The 13,703-nt window shown below is 43.0% G+C and overlaps 1 protein-coding gene across 2 annotated transcripts in view; it reads left to right on the top strand.

Annotated features, from left to right (window-relative positions):
- The window catches only part of FBXO32 (F-box protein 32), a 35,571-nt gene extending 22,477 nt beyond the window's left edge, over positions 1-13,094 (top strand). For both annotated transcript variants that reach the window (XM_034763563.1, XM_034763564.1), the window contains 3 exons: positions 4,047-4,229; positions 5,485-5,628; positions 7,805-13,094. In XM_034763563.1, coding sequence (XP_034619454.1) covers positions 4,047-4,229; positions 5,485-5,628; positions 7,805-7,894 — 417 coding nt within the window. In that variant the 3' untranslated portion in view covers positions 7,895-13,094. The remainder of the gene's footprint in view (positions 1-4,046; positions 4,230-5,484; positions 5,629-7,804) is intronic.
- Positions 13,095-13,703: the final 609 nt, after the last annotated feature.

Genomic DNA, 13,703 nt, shown 5'->3' with positions numbered 1-13,703 from the left:
GGGGAGTTCGGGGCGGACTTTCTGGGGGAGGGTGGATAAGGTTTTGGGCAGTCAGGGTACAGGTAGGGGGTAGGGTCCTGGGGGGCAGTTAGGGAGAGGGGTCTTAGGAAGGGGCAGTTAGGGGATAAGGAACAGGGAGGCTTAGGTAGGGGGTGGGGTTCTGGAGGGCAGTTAGGAGCAGGGGTCCCAGGAGGGGGCAGTCAGGGGACAGGGAGCAGAGAGGTTTAGATGGGTCAGGAGTTCTGGGGGGGGCTGTCAGGGGGTGGGGGTGTGGATAAGGGTTGGGGCAGTCAGGGGACAGGTAGGGGGGTACGGTACTAGGGGGCCAGTTAGGATGTGGGGAAGGTCTCAGGAGGAGGCAGTCAGGGGACAAGAGGCAGGGAGGCTTAGGGAGGGGGTGGAGTCCTGGGGGGCAGTCAGGGGACAAGGAGTGGGGGGGAGGGTTGGGGGTTCTGAGGGGGCAGGAAGTGGGAGGGAGTGGAAGGGGCAGGGGCGGGGCTAGGACAGGACGGGGGCGGGGCTAGGACAGGGGCGGGGCTAGGGCGGGGCTCCTCCCATCCTCTTTTTTGATTGTTGAAATATGGTAACCCTATGGCTGCTGCTAATAGGCAAGAAAGGTGCTTGTGCTTGCCTAAGTAATTTCAAAATGTGTGCAGGGTAAGCACTATCTAGGGAACCCTGAAGGAGCGTAGCTGCAGTGCAAGGACCTTGGGGTGAGGAGAGGGAAGTTAAGGGACAATGGGGAAAGGAGGCTTCTCTGGACTCTGTGAGAAAGTCTTTAAGTAAAATCCACAGCCCCAATCCTGCAATTATCTCTATGACGCCAGGCACACACTGACTTCCATGGGACCATAGGTGCTGACTCCATGGGTGCTCCAGGGCTTGGGCACACACACACAAAAATTAGTGGGTGCTTAGCACCCATTGGTAACCAGCTCCCCCTCTCCCCCCCCCCCAGCACCTCCCGCCCACTGGGGGCCCTTCCAATCAACTGCTCCCCCTCCCTCCCAGCACCTACAGCCTGATCAGCTGTTCCATGGGGTGCAGGAGGCACTGAGGGGGAGGGGGAGGAGCGGGGATGGGGCATGCTCAGGGGAGGGAGCGGGGATGGGCAGGAAGAGGCAGGGCAGGGTGGAACAGGAGTGGGAAGGGGCGGGGGAGGGGGCTTGGGATAAGGGGTCCAGGGTGGGGGGTTGAGCACCCCCAGGGCCCAGAGGAAGCTGGCGCCTGTGCATGGGGCTCCTTGAGGGTGCAGGTTTCTGCTTGCACAGAGCTCACTGCAAGATCAGGATCCAGCTGCTTGACTCAATAGTTAAAACTATTTTATCTCAGCACGAGGCCAGTATATCATCAGGTTAGAAAATCCTGAAGATCAGTTCAAAAATCTATCAATCCCAGCCAAGGTTCTGTCACAGCACCACTTGTGAACTGAAGTGTGTGTGTGCACGCATGAATGTGTTACATACATTTATTTACTTTTTGGCCTAAACGTGGTTGGCTGGTCTTTCTTTTCAAAAATTGTTTAATGTCTCAAGCTATAGAGCTTGCAAAAAATGTAATTTTCACACTGCTGAAGATGATTTCTTGTCAAGCTTGAACAAAAGCAGCTGTGTTTAAAGGCGGCGGGGGGGGGGGGAAAGAGCAGTATTACAGGCAGTTGGCCACTTACTGCAAGTAGACCAAGTGCTTTTGGTATTTCAGAAGGAGAAAAAATGTCTTAACAGCCAAGGAGTCTAAAGCTTGAGAAATATATACTGAGCATGTGTAGTACTTACTAGCTTAAAAAATATCCTGTCAAGAAAATGAAAGTTAACATAGGACTCCTCTGATTTAGGGTGTGTTCTTTTTAAAAAAAAAAAAAAAATCATGTGTGAAATGTAGCAGATAAGTCTTTGGCCCTGATTCAGCAAAACTCTGAAGAATGTGCTTGAGTCACATGGACTTCATTAGTAAGCTGCGCAGGTGTCTTATTGAGTTCAAGGCATTTGAGCCTAGTCCTGCACATTTTACTCATGTAAAACCCCCATTGATTTATATAGGTATTTCAGCTGTAAAAAGTGCAACTTTATTAGTGAATGGAATTTGAGGGCACTAGTAAATTATATACAAGACTTCTGTGTTATCCACAGCAAACTTGACCTAAATTCTGCAGCTTGGGATAGAGATCTCTCACATCCCAATGGAGCAGACAGGACTGTTGCACCAACTCTAGGTCAATAAAAACCTTGCTGTTTTTTTAAATTTAATTGAAATACACAAATGAAACAATCTTTACAGTATGCTCTGCGTTATTTAATTCCATATGGAATTTAGTTATACAATGTACTTATATTTCTAATTTGTAGTGTGCTTCAGAGTTTTGTATTGAGGATGCCAAACGGCTTTGTAAAAGTTGTCAGAGGGAAGTTGAGTAAGAAACCGTTTAGGTTGGGGGAGGGGGGGTATGTGGGAAGCTGCTTGGGATCCTGGGATAAGAATATTGGCTAGATGTCTCTATTACAATGACCAGCAGCAAAATAGTTAACAGTAGTTCTCCTAAATTATCACCCTTAGAGTTTAGAGTCAACACCCCACTGAGATGAGTGGGATTGTTCACTCCTTTTGGAGCTATTGTTTCAAGCTACTGGCAGATGCAATTGTGTCTGTTTATGGTGTTCTTGGCAACCAGAAGGACTAGAAAATGAATTATTAATGAAAGATTAGCAGAGTTTTGTCGCAATGGATGGGCTGTGCAGCATATGCTGTTGCTGTGGAGTCGCAGAGTACACCGGGCCCTGTTACAGATTAATAACTATGGCTTACTGAAGGGTTAAGAAATTGGAACTTTTGTGTCTAAATAAATATTTATATTATGCCTTTGAATGGCCAGACACCATCCAAACACTGGAGACGGGGTCATATTTTAAAAATAGTCCCACAAAATTTTACTTAGCTGATCAGCTATTTGTATTTTGTTTTAAACAGTTAACTGCCCTGCCAGTTGCATGTAGGGTGATGTGACTGCAACTTAAAATAGAGGCATCTCGGTGCAGGGCAACTAAAGACTTGGCACATTTATTTGACTCTCTTAACATTGTTTCACTGTTTGGAGCCCAAGCCTGCAAACCTTTACTCACGTGAGTACGGAGTGGGCACTAGTGTAGCAGTTGGAGCCCATTTCCTGGCTCTTAGGTCTTGATGGCACTGAGGATTTTCCCTGAATTCAACAGTCTGTATCCTGTTACCAATGTAACTGCACAGGTGCAAACCTCTAGTGTGACAGACAGAGCCACTGTATGGAGCCCAGTGGTAAGGGCCACTGGTAGAGATAGTGACTTTCATTGTCTAGATCAGGGATTTGCATTGGTGTAGCTAAACTGGTTACTAGACAATGATGACTGTAATTGAGGCAAATCCACAATGTAGACACAGTCCTAGAAGTATCCCCTGTAGGAAACAATTTAGAAAACAACAACTCTTAAATATTTCCTGGGTAACGGGTAGCATTGCCAGCAATGTTATAGGAAACAATTATAGGGAAATCTTGATTGGTACCATTACTAGTGAACATCTCTACTTGGTTAATATAAAATCATGTGACCCTGCAAAGTAAAACACGGTTGTCTCAGTAGAACATGAAATTTCCAAGGGACTTAAACTGTATAGACTGGAGGTTTAACCTGTTAGGGAAAAGTATTGCCCCTCCAGTTATCTGAAGTGACCTACAGACAGTAATGCCCTGGTCCACTATAGTGGAACTTTGGCACCATAAACCTCCTCTCCAGTGGTGAGGGGAGTAAACCGTTCAGTTAACGTTTCACAGCACAACACAATTGTTGCTCTGCCACAGTAAACGCTGGATACAGGTACTTTTCTCACTGAAAGTAATGGCTCAACAACACCACAGCCCATCATAGGATCTCCTAGGGAAACTGATCGGTCCCCTAGATGGGAAATTATCCAGTGTCACTGCATCTTGTGTATATAAAACATTTAGCAAGTAGTACATTGCTCCCATTTAGAATTGCCTGCTTTTTACTAACTGAGCTCTTACGCTCTTTTTCCAGCCTGCCTTTAAAGGAATGACCTTTACAGACCTGCCGTTGTGTTTACAATTAAACATCATGCAGCGGCTAACTGATGGAAGAGACCTTGTCAGCCTTGGGCAAGTGGCCCCTGAACTGCAAGTGCTCAGTGAGGACCGGCTGCTGTGGAAAAAGCTCTGCCAATACCATTTCACAGACCGACAGGTAATGGGATGAAAGTTAAACCTCAATCAATCTCCTATTGTAACCCATTTGTGATTGAACACACATAGACAGATCGTCCTCATTTGACTACTTTGTTCTGAGGGGCATGCTGCGAGTTTCTAATATGGGCTGACAAGACAATGGCGATAAAGTTTGTCCCTGAGGGGAAGTTTTGATAGTGTTGTAAATGCCACAATACTGGTGCCTGAAATAGAAGGCTGCAACATCAATAACATGCACACACACCTCCTCCAATCTAGGCTGCTAACCAATCCACATGGCCTCAGATGGTAACACTGCTACTTGTACCATAGGTTTAGAGAGTTCTGTGTCTGTGTAGTTCCCAACAGTAACTGCCCACATCAAAAAACCCATCATCACAACTGGCAGCGTTGCTGACAGTCTCCATGGAGTGGCCAAGGATTGATTGGACCATGAACTATCCTCTCTTGCCCTTTAGTTGGAAGATCCCCCCCCTCCCCAAATCTCAGTTGTTCACCATTGGTATATATATAACTCTGTTGCTATATTGTATCTGTTTTGAGGGTAAAGGTTTTCAGTCTCTAGGGCTGCCAGTCTGGCACCATTCATAAGCACTAAATATACACACACAAATTGGTGGACCAGATCTTCAGCTGGTGTGAATTAGCATTGTTCCAGTGACTTCAATAAATCTACACAGATTTACATCTGCTGAAGATCTGGCCCTGGATTCTGGGAAGGTGTTTTTTTTCCTATATTGACTATATGTCACATGGTGTGACAAATAGATCCAAATCTGATCTCCACCGCTAATGAACATGTCCTAAAAGTGAATGTCTCACAAGCAAATATTGCAACTCCAGGTTTAAAGATATATCTGTGCAGAAAAGAAACATAGTTTCATCCCTGACACCACTAGATGGGATAAAGTTTGTTATCCTGATAGTCATTTTTAGAGTTTCTGAATCATGGTGATGTGTGGTAGCATGAAGCCCTTGGAGCCATTGTATAGCAATGTGCAACAGGAAGGAATCTGTGTAAAAGATAAGATGGGTCTCTAGTATTGATACTGTGTAGTGTATTTAGAATAAGGAGACTGTTAATGTGGAGAGGCTCAGAACAGATTATCTTGCCACTACAGATGAGATCATGTGAAGATCAGCAAAAGTTACATGCTGGCTACTTTGTGCAGCAGGAGGAAGGTCTTGAAGTGATATTGCCAACAAAACTAAGCCGTCGTGTACAATCAGTCCACTCTAACTCTGATTTTTAGATTCGTAAACGGATAATCTTATCTGAGAAGGGATTGCTGGATTGGAAGAAGATGTACTTTAAACTTATAAGGTGTTACCCAAGGAAAGAGCAGTATGGAGACACACTGCAGCTCTGCAGACATTGCCACATCCTCTCCTGGAAGGTATGGCTATTTTGCTGGTATTTGACTGAGGGCCTGATTTCTCAGAAGTGCTGAGTGCCCACAACTCTCATTCAAGTTAACAAGAGTTGCAAGTGCTGACCTCCTCCAAAAACCAGGCCAACACCCCTTAAAGCTTGCTTGCTCTCTATCTTAGGAAGTTCCTTCACGTTTTCCTGTTACTCCCTGGGGCCTTATCTTTTCCCCACAGGATCTAGTGGGGGTTTCTCACCCTGTGATGGGAGAAGAGGGCCCTTGGAGTGCCACAGCAAATTTGAGGCATTTACAGAAACCTGGGGCCAAATTCTGCTGTCCACTACAGTGGTGTAAATCTGAAATTACTCCATTGACTTCAGAGTTACTCTGGTCTGACAGCCAAATCAGGTCTCTGTCCTTTGGAGATGAGTCAGAGAGTGATTTTGAATCCTTGTCCTTCATCCTTTGAATCTTTGTCCTTCATCTCCCTTGAACTGATAACTGACCCTAAAATCTAAAGCCCAGCCTTGACTTGTTCATTGCCAAAGGAGAGTATAACATTTGTTATAGAATCCTATAAGAGTAGAACTGGAAGGGATCTGAAGAGCTCATCTAGTCCATCCCCCTGCACTAAGGCAGGACCAAGTAAACCTAGACCATCCCTGACTGGTGTTTGTCTCACCTGTTCTTAAAAACCTCCAATGATGGGGATTCCACAACCTCCCTAGGTAATCTATTCCAGAGCTTAATTGTCCTTATAGTTAGAAACTTTTCCCTCATATCTAACCTAAATCTCCCTTGCTGTATATTAAGCTGATTACTTCTTGTCCTCCCTTCAGTGGACATGGAGAACAACAGATCACGGTCCTTAACATATTTGAAGACTGTTCTCGGGTCCGTCCGTTCCCCCCTCCCCCCCACCATTGTCTTTTCTCAAGACTAAACATACCCAGGGTTGGTTGGTTTGTTTTTTTACTTCATAGGTCAGATTTTTTTAAACCTATTACCATTTTTATTGCTCTTGTCTGGACTCTCTCCAATTTGTCCACATCTTTCCTAGTGTGTGGCACTCAGAATTGGACACAGTACTCCAGCTGAGGCCTCACCAGTGCCGAGTGGAACAACTACCTCCTCTATCTTAGATACAGCACTCCTGTTAATACACCCCAGAATATTAGCCATTTTTGTATCTACATCACATGGATCACAAATTGAATATGAGCCATCAACTATGACCCCCATCAGAGGCAATGCATAGTGGGGGCATGTGGGGTCAAGGGACATGGGCTCGCTTGGCTCCTGTCTCCGTCAGCCAGGCCCAGGCAGGGAGTGACCCACCACTGCCTCCCCAGTCAGGCTCTCTCAGGCAGCTGCTGCACTGCACGGAGCAGTGACCCAGAGCAGCCAGCTTGAACCGCATAAGAAGTGTCTCCCTCCCACTCCCCGCCTGGGCCCGGCTGTCAAGGAGAGCAGCCAAACGTGCCGGGGGGAAGGGTGGCGGAGTGGGAGAAAGACAGAGCGCCCTCCCGCCCCAGGGGGAGTGGAGAGCGTGGAGGCCCTGGGCTGGGCGCAGGGGACGGGGTCGCTGGGCAAAGGAGATAGGTGGGGCGATCACGTGTCCTCCCCTTTAGATTATGCCCCCGCCCTGCCAGTATGGGGAGGCACAAATCATCTGTGAGCCTCCAGATCCTTTTCAGCAGTGCTACTGCCTAGCCAGTATTTCTCCATTTTGTATTTGTGCATTTGATTTTTTTTCTTAACTGTCGTACTCTGCACTTGTAATTCTTGAATTTCATCTTGTTGATTTCAGACCAATTCTCAAGTTTATCACAATCATTTTCAAATCTGTCCTTCAAAGTGCTTGTAATGCCTCCCAGCATGGTATCATCCCCAAATTTTATAAGTATACTCTCCACTCCATTATCCAAGTCATTACTGAAAATATTGAATATTGACCCAGAACAGACCCCTGTGGGACCCCACTAGAAAAATCCTTCCAGTTTGACAGTGAACCATTGAGAACTACTCTTTGAGTACAGTTTTGCATCCAGTTGTGCATCCCCCGTATTGTATTCTCAGCTATCCACTCTAATCTATCAGTTTGCAAACTGGATGTGCAGCATGTGGCACACAGAGCACTGTAAACCAGTTAAAGCTGTGACACTAGTTCTGTAGCCTCTCTAACCAGATTATTTTTTTTCAGGGTACTGATCATCCTTGCACAGCCAACAACCCAGAGAGCTGCTCCACTTCTCTTTCACCCCAAGACTTTATCAACTTGTTCAGATTCTGAACCCTGGTTCTTCACAGCATATCCTATTCTTGCAAGACACTTTATAGCGCTCAGCTTGGACACTGAACTTGTAAATAGTGTAAATGTTGATGTTTGTTTGAAACTCCTGAGTCAAGCAAACAAGAGGATCTTAGAGATGAAAGGTGAAATTGCTCGCTGACATGGACTTCTAACAAGACTGGTGTGTACAGGCAATATTGTAAAAAGTCACCTTTTTATTATCAGAGTACAAGATACAGGGCAGAAATTTCTTTCTGTTTAGAAGTTAAAACTGAATTTGACCCATGGCCCTTTAAAAACTTTCTATATTGTTTTCAGTTTCTAATAAATGAAAAGAAAGCAGTTTGAGACTAGGACTGTTTAACTGCTCCTCCATCTGGTTTTATTTACAATAGATATTTATAAATATGACATTTTAAAAATGATATTTATGGGGAAAAAATTCCCTGCAATGAGTTTTAATAATACTTGTATGTAAAAAAAATTGGATGCATTCAGAAATATGCATAACATCTAGGATTTGATCCTAGTTAAAAATGAAAATAACACACCATGCCATTTTCTACCTCGAATAAATAGAGTACCTTTGAAACAACAATCCATTATGCAATGTGAACTATTGTACTTTGTACAATGATTTAAAGGGAAATGATGTTTATGACCGTAAGCAAACTTCTTCTTATGTTAATGCTTACTTTTTTAATTCGTTTTCTTGCTGTACTCAGTGCTTGAATGCCCAGAAGATGAGCGCTTTAGAATACCTAAGATTTTACTCCATCCTCCTTTTAATTTTGTTATCTTTATAAAAGATTAAGCAAAAAAACAAACCAAGGGTGAGGATTTGTATTTAAGGAGGGTGCACGATGGATGATTGATAAGGGGCCAGATCTAACCTCTCATTAGTGTAAATTCATAGCTCCACTGATTTCAGTGGAATTAGTCTGGATTTACACCTGTCTGAGATCAGCATCTGGTTCACTGGGTCTGACTCCCCCCCACCCCGTGTAACTCCACTGAAATAAAGTCAAAACTGGTGTAACTGAGAGATGACTCAGCCCCATAGGACCAGGTTCCTGATAGGTCTAAATAGGTAAAGCTCCACTGGGGCCAGTGGAACTGTGCCAGTTTACATTCACTGAGGATCTGGCTCATAGCATGTAAGATAAATACTATTTGTTTGTAACTGCTGTTAGAAACAGGAAGAGCAGCGAGGAAAGCCAGCCATAGAGTCCTAGTGTAATACGGGTACAGTCAATCCTTAGGGTAGATAGGATTTTTAATCACCTGACATCCCATATCATTGCTATGTATCATAGAAATGGAAAATAATTTATCTAATCCATCTCCCTGCCAGTGCCAGATTAACAGAGATACAGTGAGAATTAGTGCTTACAAATCTTGGTCCCACTGAAATTAATGGCCAAACTTCTAATCTCCTTTATTATGTATAACTCATGAATTTGACAAACTTGATCTGGCAGATTCCAGTCTATGTACAGAAGTTTGGAAAGCCTACACAGGAAAAATCCTTGCCATTGTCCTATAGCAGCGTTCACATACAGCACTTTCCCAACACTGTACGCAGAGCGCATAAGCAAGGTGCCTAAGAAAGACAAACATTAATAGGTTGTATGGTATGGACAAAAGAGTTGTGAGGATGAGGAATACTCAGGATAAATCAGGAAGAACTACTTGAGTTTAATTAATTAAATAGTCTGTTCCTTTTTTTACAGGTTTTATAATTGATCTCTAACACTTTTCTGCAGCTGTTTATATATATTTTTGCAACAGTATTTGCATTTTTACAAACTAAATCACTTTGCATACTTTTTGAGTAGTTGTGTGTGGGGGGGAGGGAAATCAGTGTTTAGATTGAATAGTGGGGATGGGGACTGCAGCCCTGGTGAGGGGAGATCCAGGAGAATGCTTTAACAGTAACTGCCATTTGTTGCATTCCAAAGGCAGAAGGTTTGATTCTTCCAGAAATCTCTTTCAGAGACAGGGCAAGAGACACTCCCATCAGAAATCATTATGCAGAGAAGGGAATAAAATAGTTTGAAGACGGAGACCTTGCCACTCTCTCCATCTGCTCTCAACTCAAAGACGGGTCAAAAGAGTAAATTTGATCGGGGGGGGGGGGGGGGAAGAGGGCGTATGTTCATGTGAGTGGAAAGTGATTCAGAGGTAGTTAACCTGGAGAAATGAAACTCTTGTTGTGGGTGTTAGTGTCATTGAGTAAGGGAGGCCAGCTTCTATTCTCATTCATACCCATGCAACCCTTGTTGATGTCAGTGAGGTTGTGTGGGTATAAATGAGACTGGAATTTGACTTGGTGAAAGAGGAGTGTTAAGGGAAGTGACTGAAGTAGTGATGTTGTGTGTGAAGACCCATGTTAATCCTTTCTCTACAGTTAAAAGTACCCTTATAACCTTTATGCCCTCTGCTTGGAGGTCTGATTTTTTCCCCCCCTTCCCCATCTATCTGCCCCATCTACTCCCAGTGAACCAACCTAAATAGAAGTTGTGATTTGCAATGTCAAATTTGACATACCAGCAATTGGTGTTTCAACCTGTAAAATACTTATTTTAGGTTGTATTTATTGGAGCAAGTTCCTCCTCGGTGAAACTGACATCAAGTGAATTTAACTCCAGGACCGAATCTGGAGTTAAATTCCATATATAATAGATATAGTCTGAGCACAGGGTTCTGAGTCAGGAACTTATGAATTCTAGTCATGGTTGTGCAACTATTTCCTTCTGTGGTTTGGGGCAAAACACTCTCTCTGCCTCCATTTCCAGTCTGTAAAATGGGGATAATAACTACTTATTGCAGTGCCCCACTGTAAGGATCAATTAGCTAATGTTTGGTAAAGCAGTTGAAGTTTAAAGTGCAGGTTCTGCTTTGAAAGCACTACATGGGCCTTAAGTGAAACATTTGTCTACACATTGACATTTTCAGATTGTGTTGTTTCGAGAAAAATTATTCTTACATGGTTACTTGAGGCAGAGACCTATAGCATGAAACCAAACGTACTGCATGCTATTAAGGAGTATAACTTATTAAATGAGTCTGCTAGAGAAAGAAATAGAACTTGCCTCATATTGTTATTTTATTGCTGCATTCGTTACTGATATCGATCGCCTCATGAGTCTTTCCTATTCCCAAAATGGTTTATTACTGTCAAATATTGTTATGAGTCAAACGATTCCTTTTTAACAACCACTGTTTGTGCCCAGATACCTTAGCCTGACCACTTACAAAGGCATCGGTTTTATTTAAATAGATTATTTGCATCTGTGTGACTAGGGCTGACAGGAGAATGAAAACTGAGTGGTAACAGTGTGTTTGAGGCGGGAAGGTGCAAAGCTACTCTGGCATAAAAGGGACCTCTTTATTTTCAAGGTAATTCTGGCAAAGTTATTGTAAGTTGAAAACAGGCTTTCTGTGTTTGAACATGACATCAGTGATGATGATCTTTCCAAACAGCCTTTCACCTGGGTTGCCGTTAGGATTGCATTAGTTTCAATACTATGAAACAAGGTCTGTGCTCTGCCTTTACCATCATAAATGCAGAGTGATTCCATTGAAGCCAATGGAGTTGCTCCACATTTACTGGTGCAACAGAGCTGAATATGGCTCAATACAGATATTTTAAAACCACTCCATACAGTGGAGGGGGCATGGGAAGGAAGAGAGGAGAATTTTGCATTTCAGTTTCCCCGGGGGAGGTGAGTATTTGAGTTTTATTTGACTGTGACAGTCACTTCAAGACGCTGAACTTCAGTTGTACATAAGCTGAGCAGTTTATACTAATGATGGTTTGGTATTTTAATGTTTGATTATAAAATGTGTGCACCTCATCTTATATTATTTCTTTTTTTTTAATTGTATTACTTCTGTTTTGTAAAATCGTTAGGAAACCTTGTACTGCTCTACAGACATGGTTCATATGTAAACGTTTAATTGCACCATACCACGTTCTGTAAATGGGAAGATTGCTATCCCCCTGTTTTAAACTCCTGTACTGACTAATGTTTGTGTTCCCATTTCTGTTTGGCTGCACAACCAACTCCTAGAACATACACAGGTAGTAAACTAGCTTTTTCTGCCCAGCCAATTCTTTGGCCCTGAGTAGCTACAACTGAAATAGACCAGGAACATTTCAAATACTGTAGAGTACCTAATAAATATTGGATGATGTCTCATGCTTAAACCTTCTGTTCGCTACAATAAACCATCATGTACTTTTGGGGGGCTCTTAGTAACCTGTTGCACAGCTTCTTCTCACAGATCAGCACCTTGCCAAAAAATAGCTTTAAATTAAAACGCTAGTCTTGCTTGTTGGCAAAAACACACCCTCCCTGTGGATATGATGGGTAATCAGTTTAAAAGTTTTCCTACAGCATTTGGAGTTCTGCTTGTCGTCTAGCACAGTAATGTGTACTGACAAGCTAGGTTTTTATAAATGCTTTCCTTCTACATGTAATGGCTCTCGTAAAGGTCCCTTCTTCTGAGCTGACTAGCCCTCTGCTGCCTCTGAGGTTGAGAAGTTCCTAAGTGGAGACTAATCTACAATGTACTCAGCACCTCTTTAGTACTCCCCACTCCCATTGACTTCATTGGTAGTGGAAGATGCTCTGGCTCATTCAGCTCTCTGCAGGGTCTGGCCCCAAGGACAGTAAATCTTTCCTCTTCTTGACAAGCTCCACTATATTAATAGCTTGAACACCTAATTAACACCCCCGTTCTGAACACACAGCCCTTTCGCCCGGGTGACCCCGCTCCTGTAACTGAGGATAGTCTGGCCCTTTTTGGCTATCACTTGCTGCATATAGTGCCAACAGGGCAGCTCCAGAGTTAACATTTTAATTAGAAATTGCAAATGTACTAATGTTTTAGGGGCTAATCTACAGTAATAATGAATACCTGCTTATATGTGAAAAGGAAGCTTGTTTTTCCTTTTTAAATAAAGCTGTAACTAGATAAGGTATGAAGTGAAAAGCATACCTTGTGTATTAAGACTCCTATTTAATATTATTGTGTGATTAAAATCCTTCCGTATAAATTATTTGCACACTTTTTTTTTTTCTTTGCATGTTCAACTCTGATTTTTACAGCGGTTTGGTACAAACAGTGATGTATTTTTGTAAAATGTCTTTGACACTGAATTGCAATAAATGTTCAAACAATGTGAACCTTGGTATTTAGTTGTTTGTTGCTTTCAAGTGAGTAGGCTTCTCACAAATGTAAATTGAAAGACTCACCTGCAAGTCTATCCAGAGCTTAAATACCATGGCAACAGATGCGGTGGTAATACCCAGAATGGATAAATCCACTGTTTTTTGTAAATCAAAAGAAAAGAAGGTTAATGCGATTGTCTTCAGTAAGGGCCAACAAAAGGTCAATGGTTAAATGGGACTTAAGTGATGAATAGGCCTTGCAAAGGTGCATATTTCACCCAAAATAAGTTATGATTCACATGTATCCAGCTGCTTCCAAGCTATGTAGTTTCCACATTGGTACTCCAAGTTGGGGAATTACATAAACAATATATCTTCTGGCCCTGGGAATCTGAAGACTTTTAATCAGGCAAAACTCCAATTGAAATCAAAAGGACTTTAGCCCAAGTTGGGACTGCATGGTCAGAAAAAAGGTGTCTGATCAGATGATGGGGAATATACATAAGGAATACCTTAGCCTGACATGTTAACTCTTCAGGAAGACAAATAACTGAATGACAAATGGGATCAGCCTCATGGTCATTAAGACAGGAAGATTATAGAGAAGAGGATGCCTGGCTAGGTTTCAT

This window comes from Trachemys scripta, chromosome 2 (assembly GCF_013100865.1).
Source record: "Trachemys scripta elegans isolate TJP31775 chromosome 2, CAS_Tse_1.0, whole genome shotgun sequence".
Classification (NCBI taxonomy): Eukaryota; Metazoa; Chordata; order Testudines; family Emydidae; genus Trachemys; species Trachemys scripta.
The sequence above is the reverse complement of the archived record's forward strand: the minus strand, read 5'-3'. Positions and strand labels throughout refer to the sequence as shown.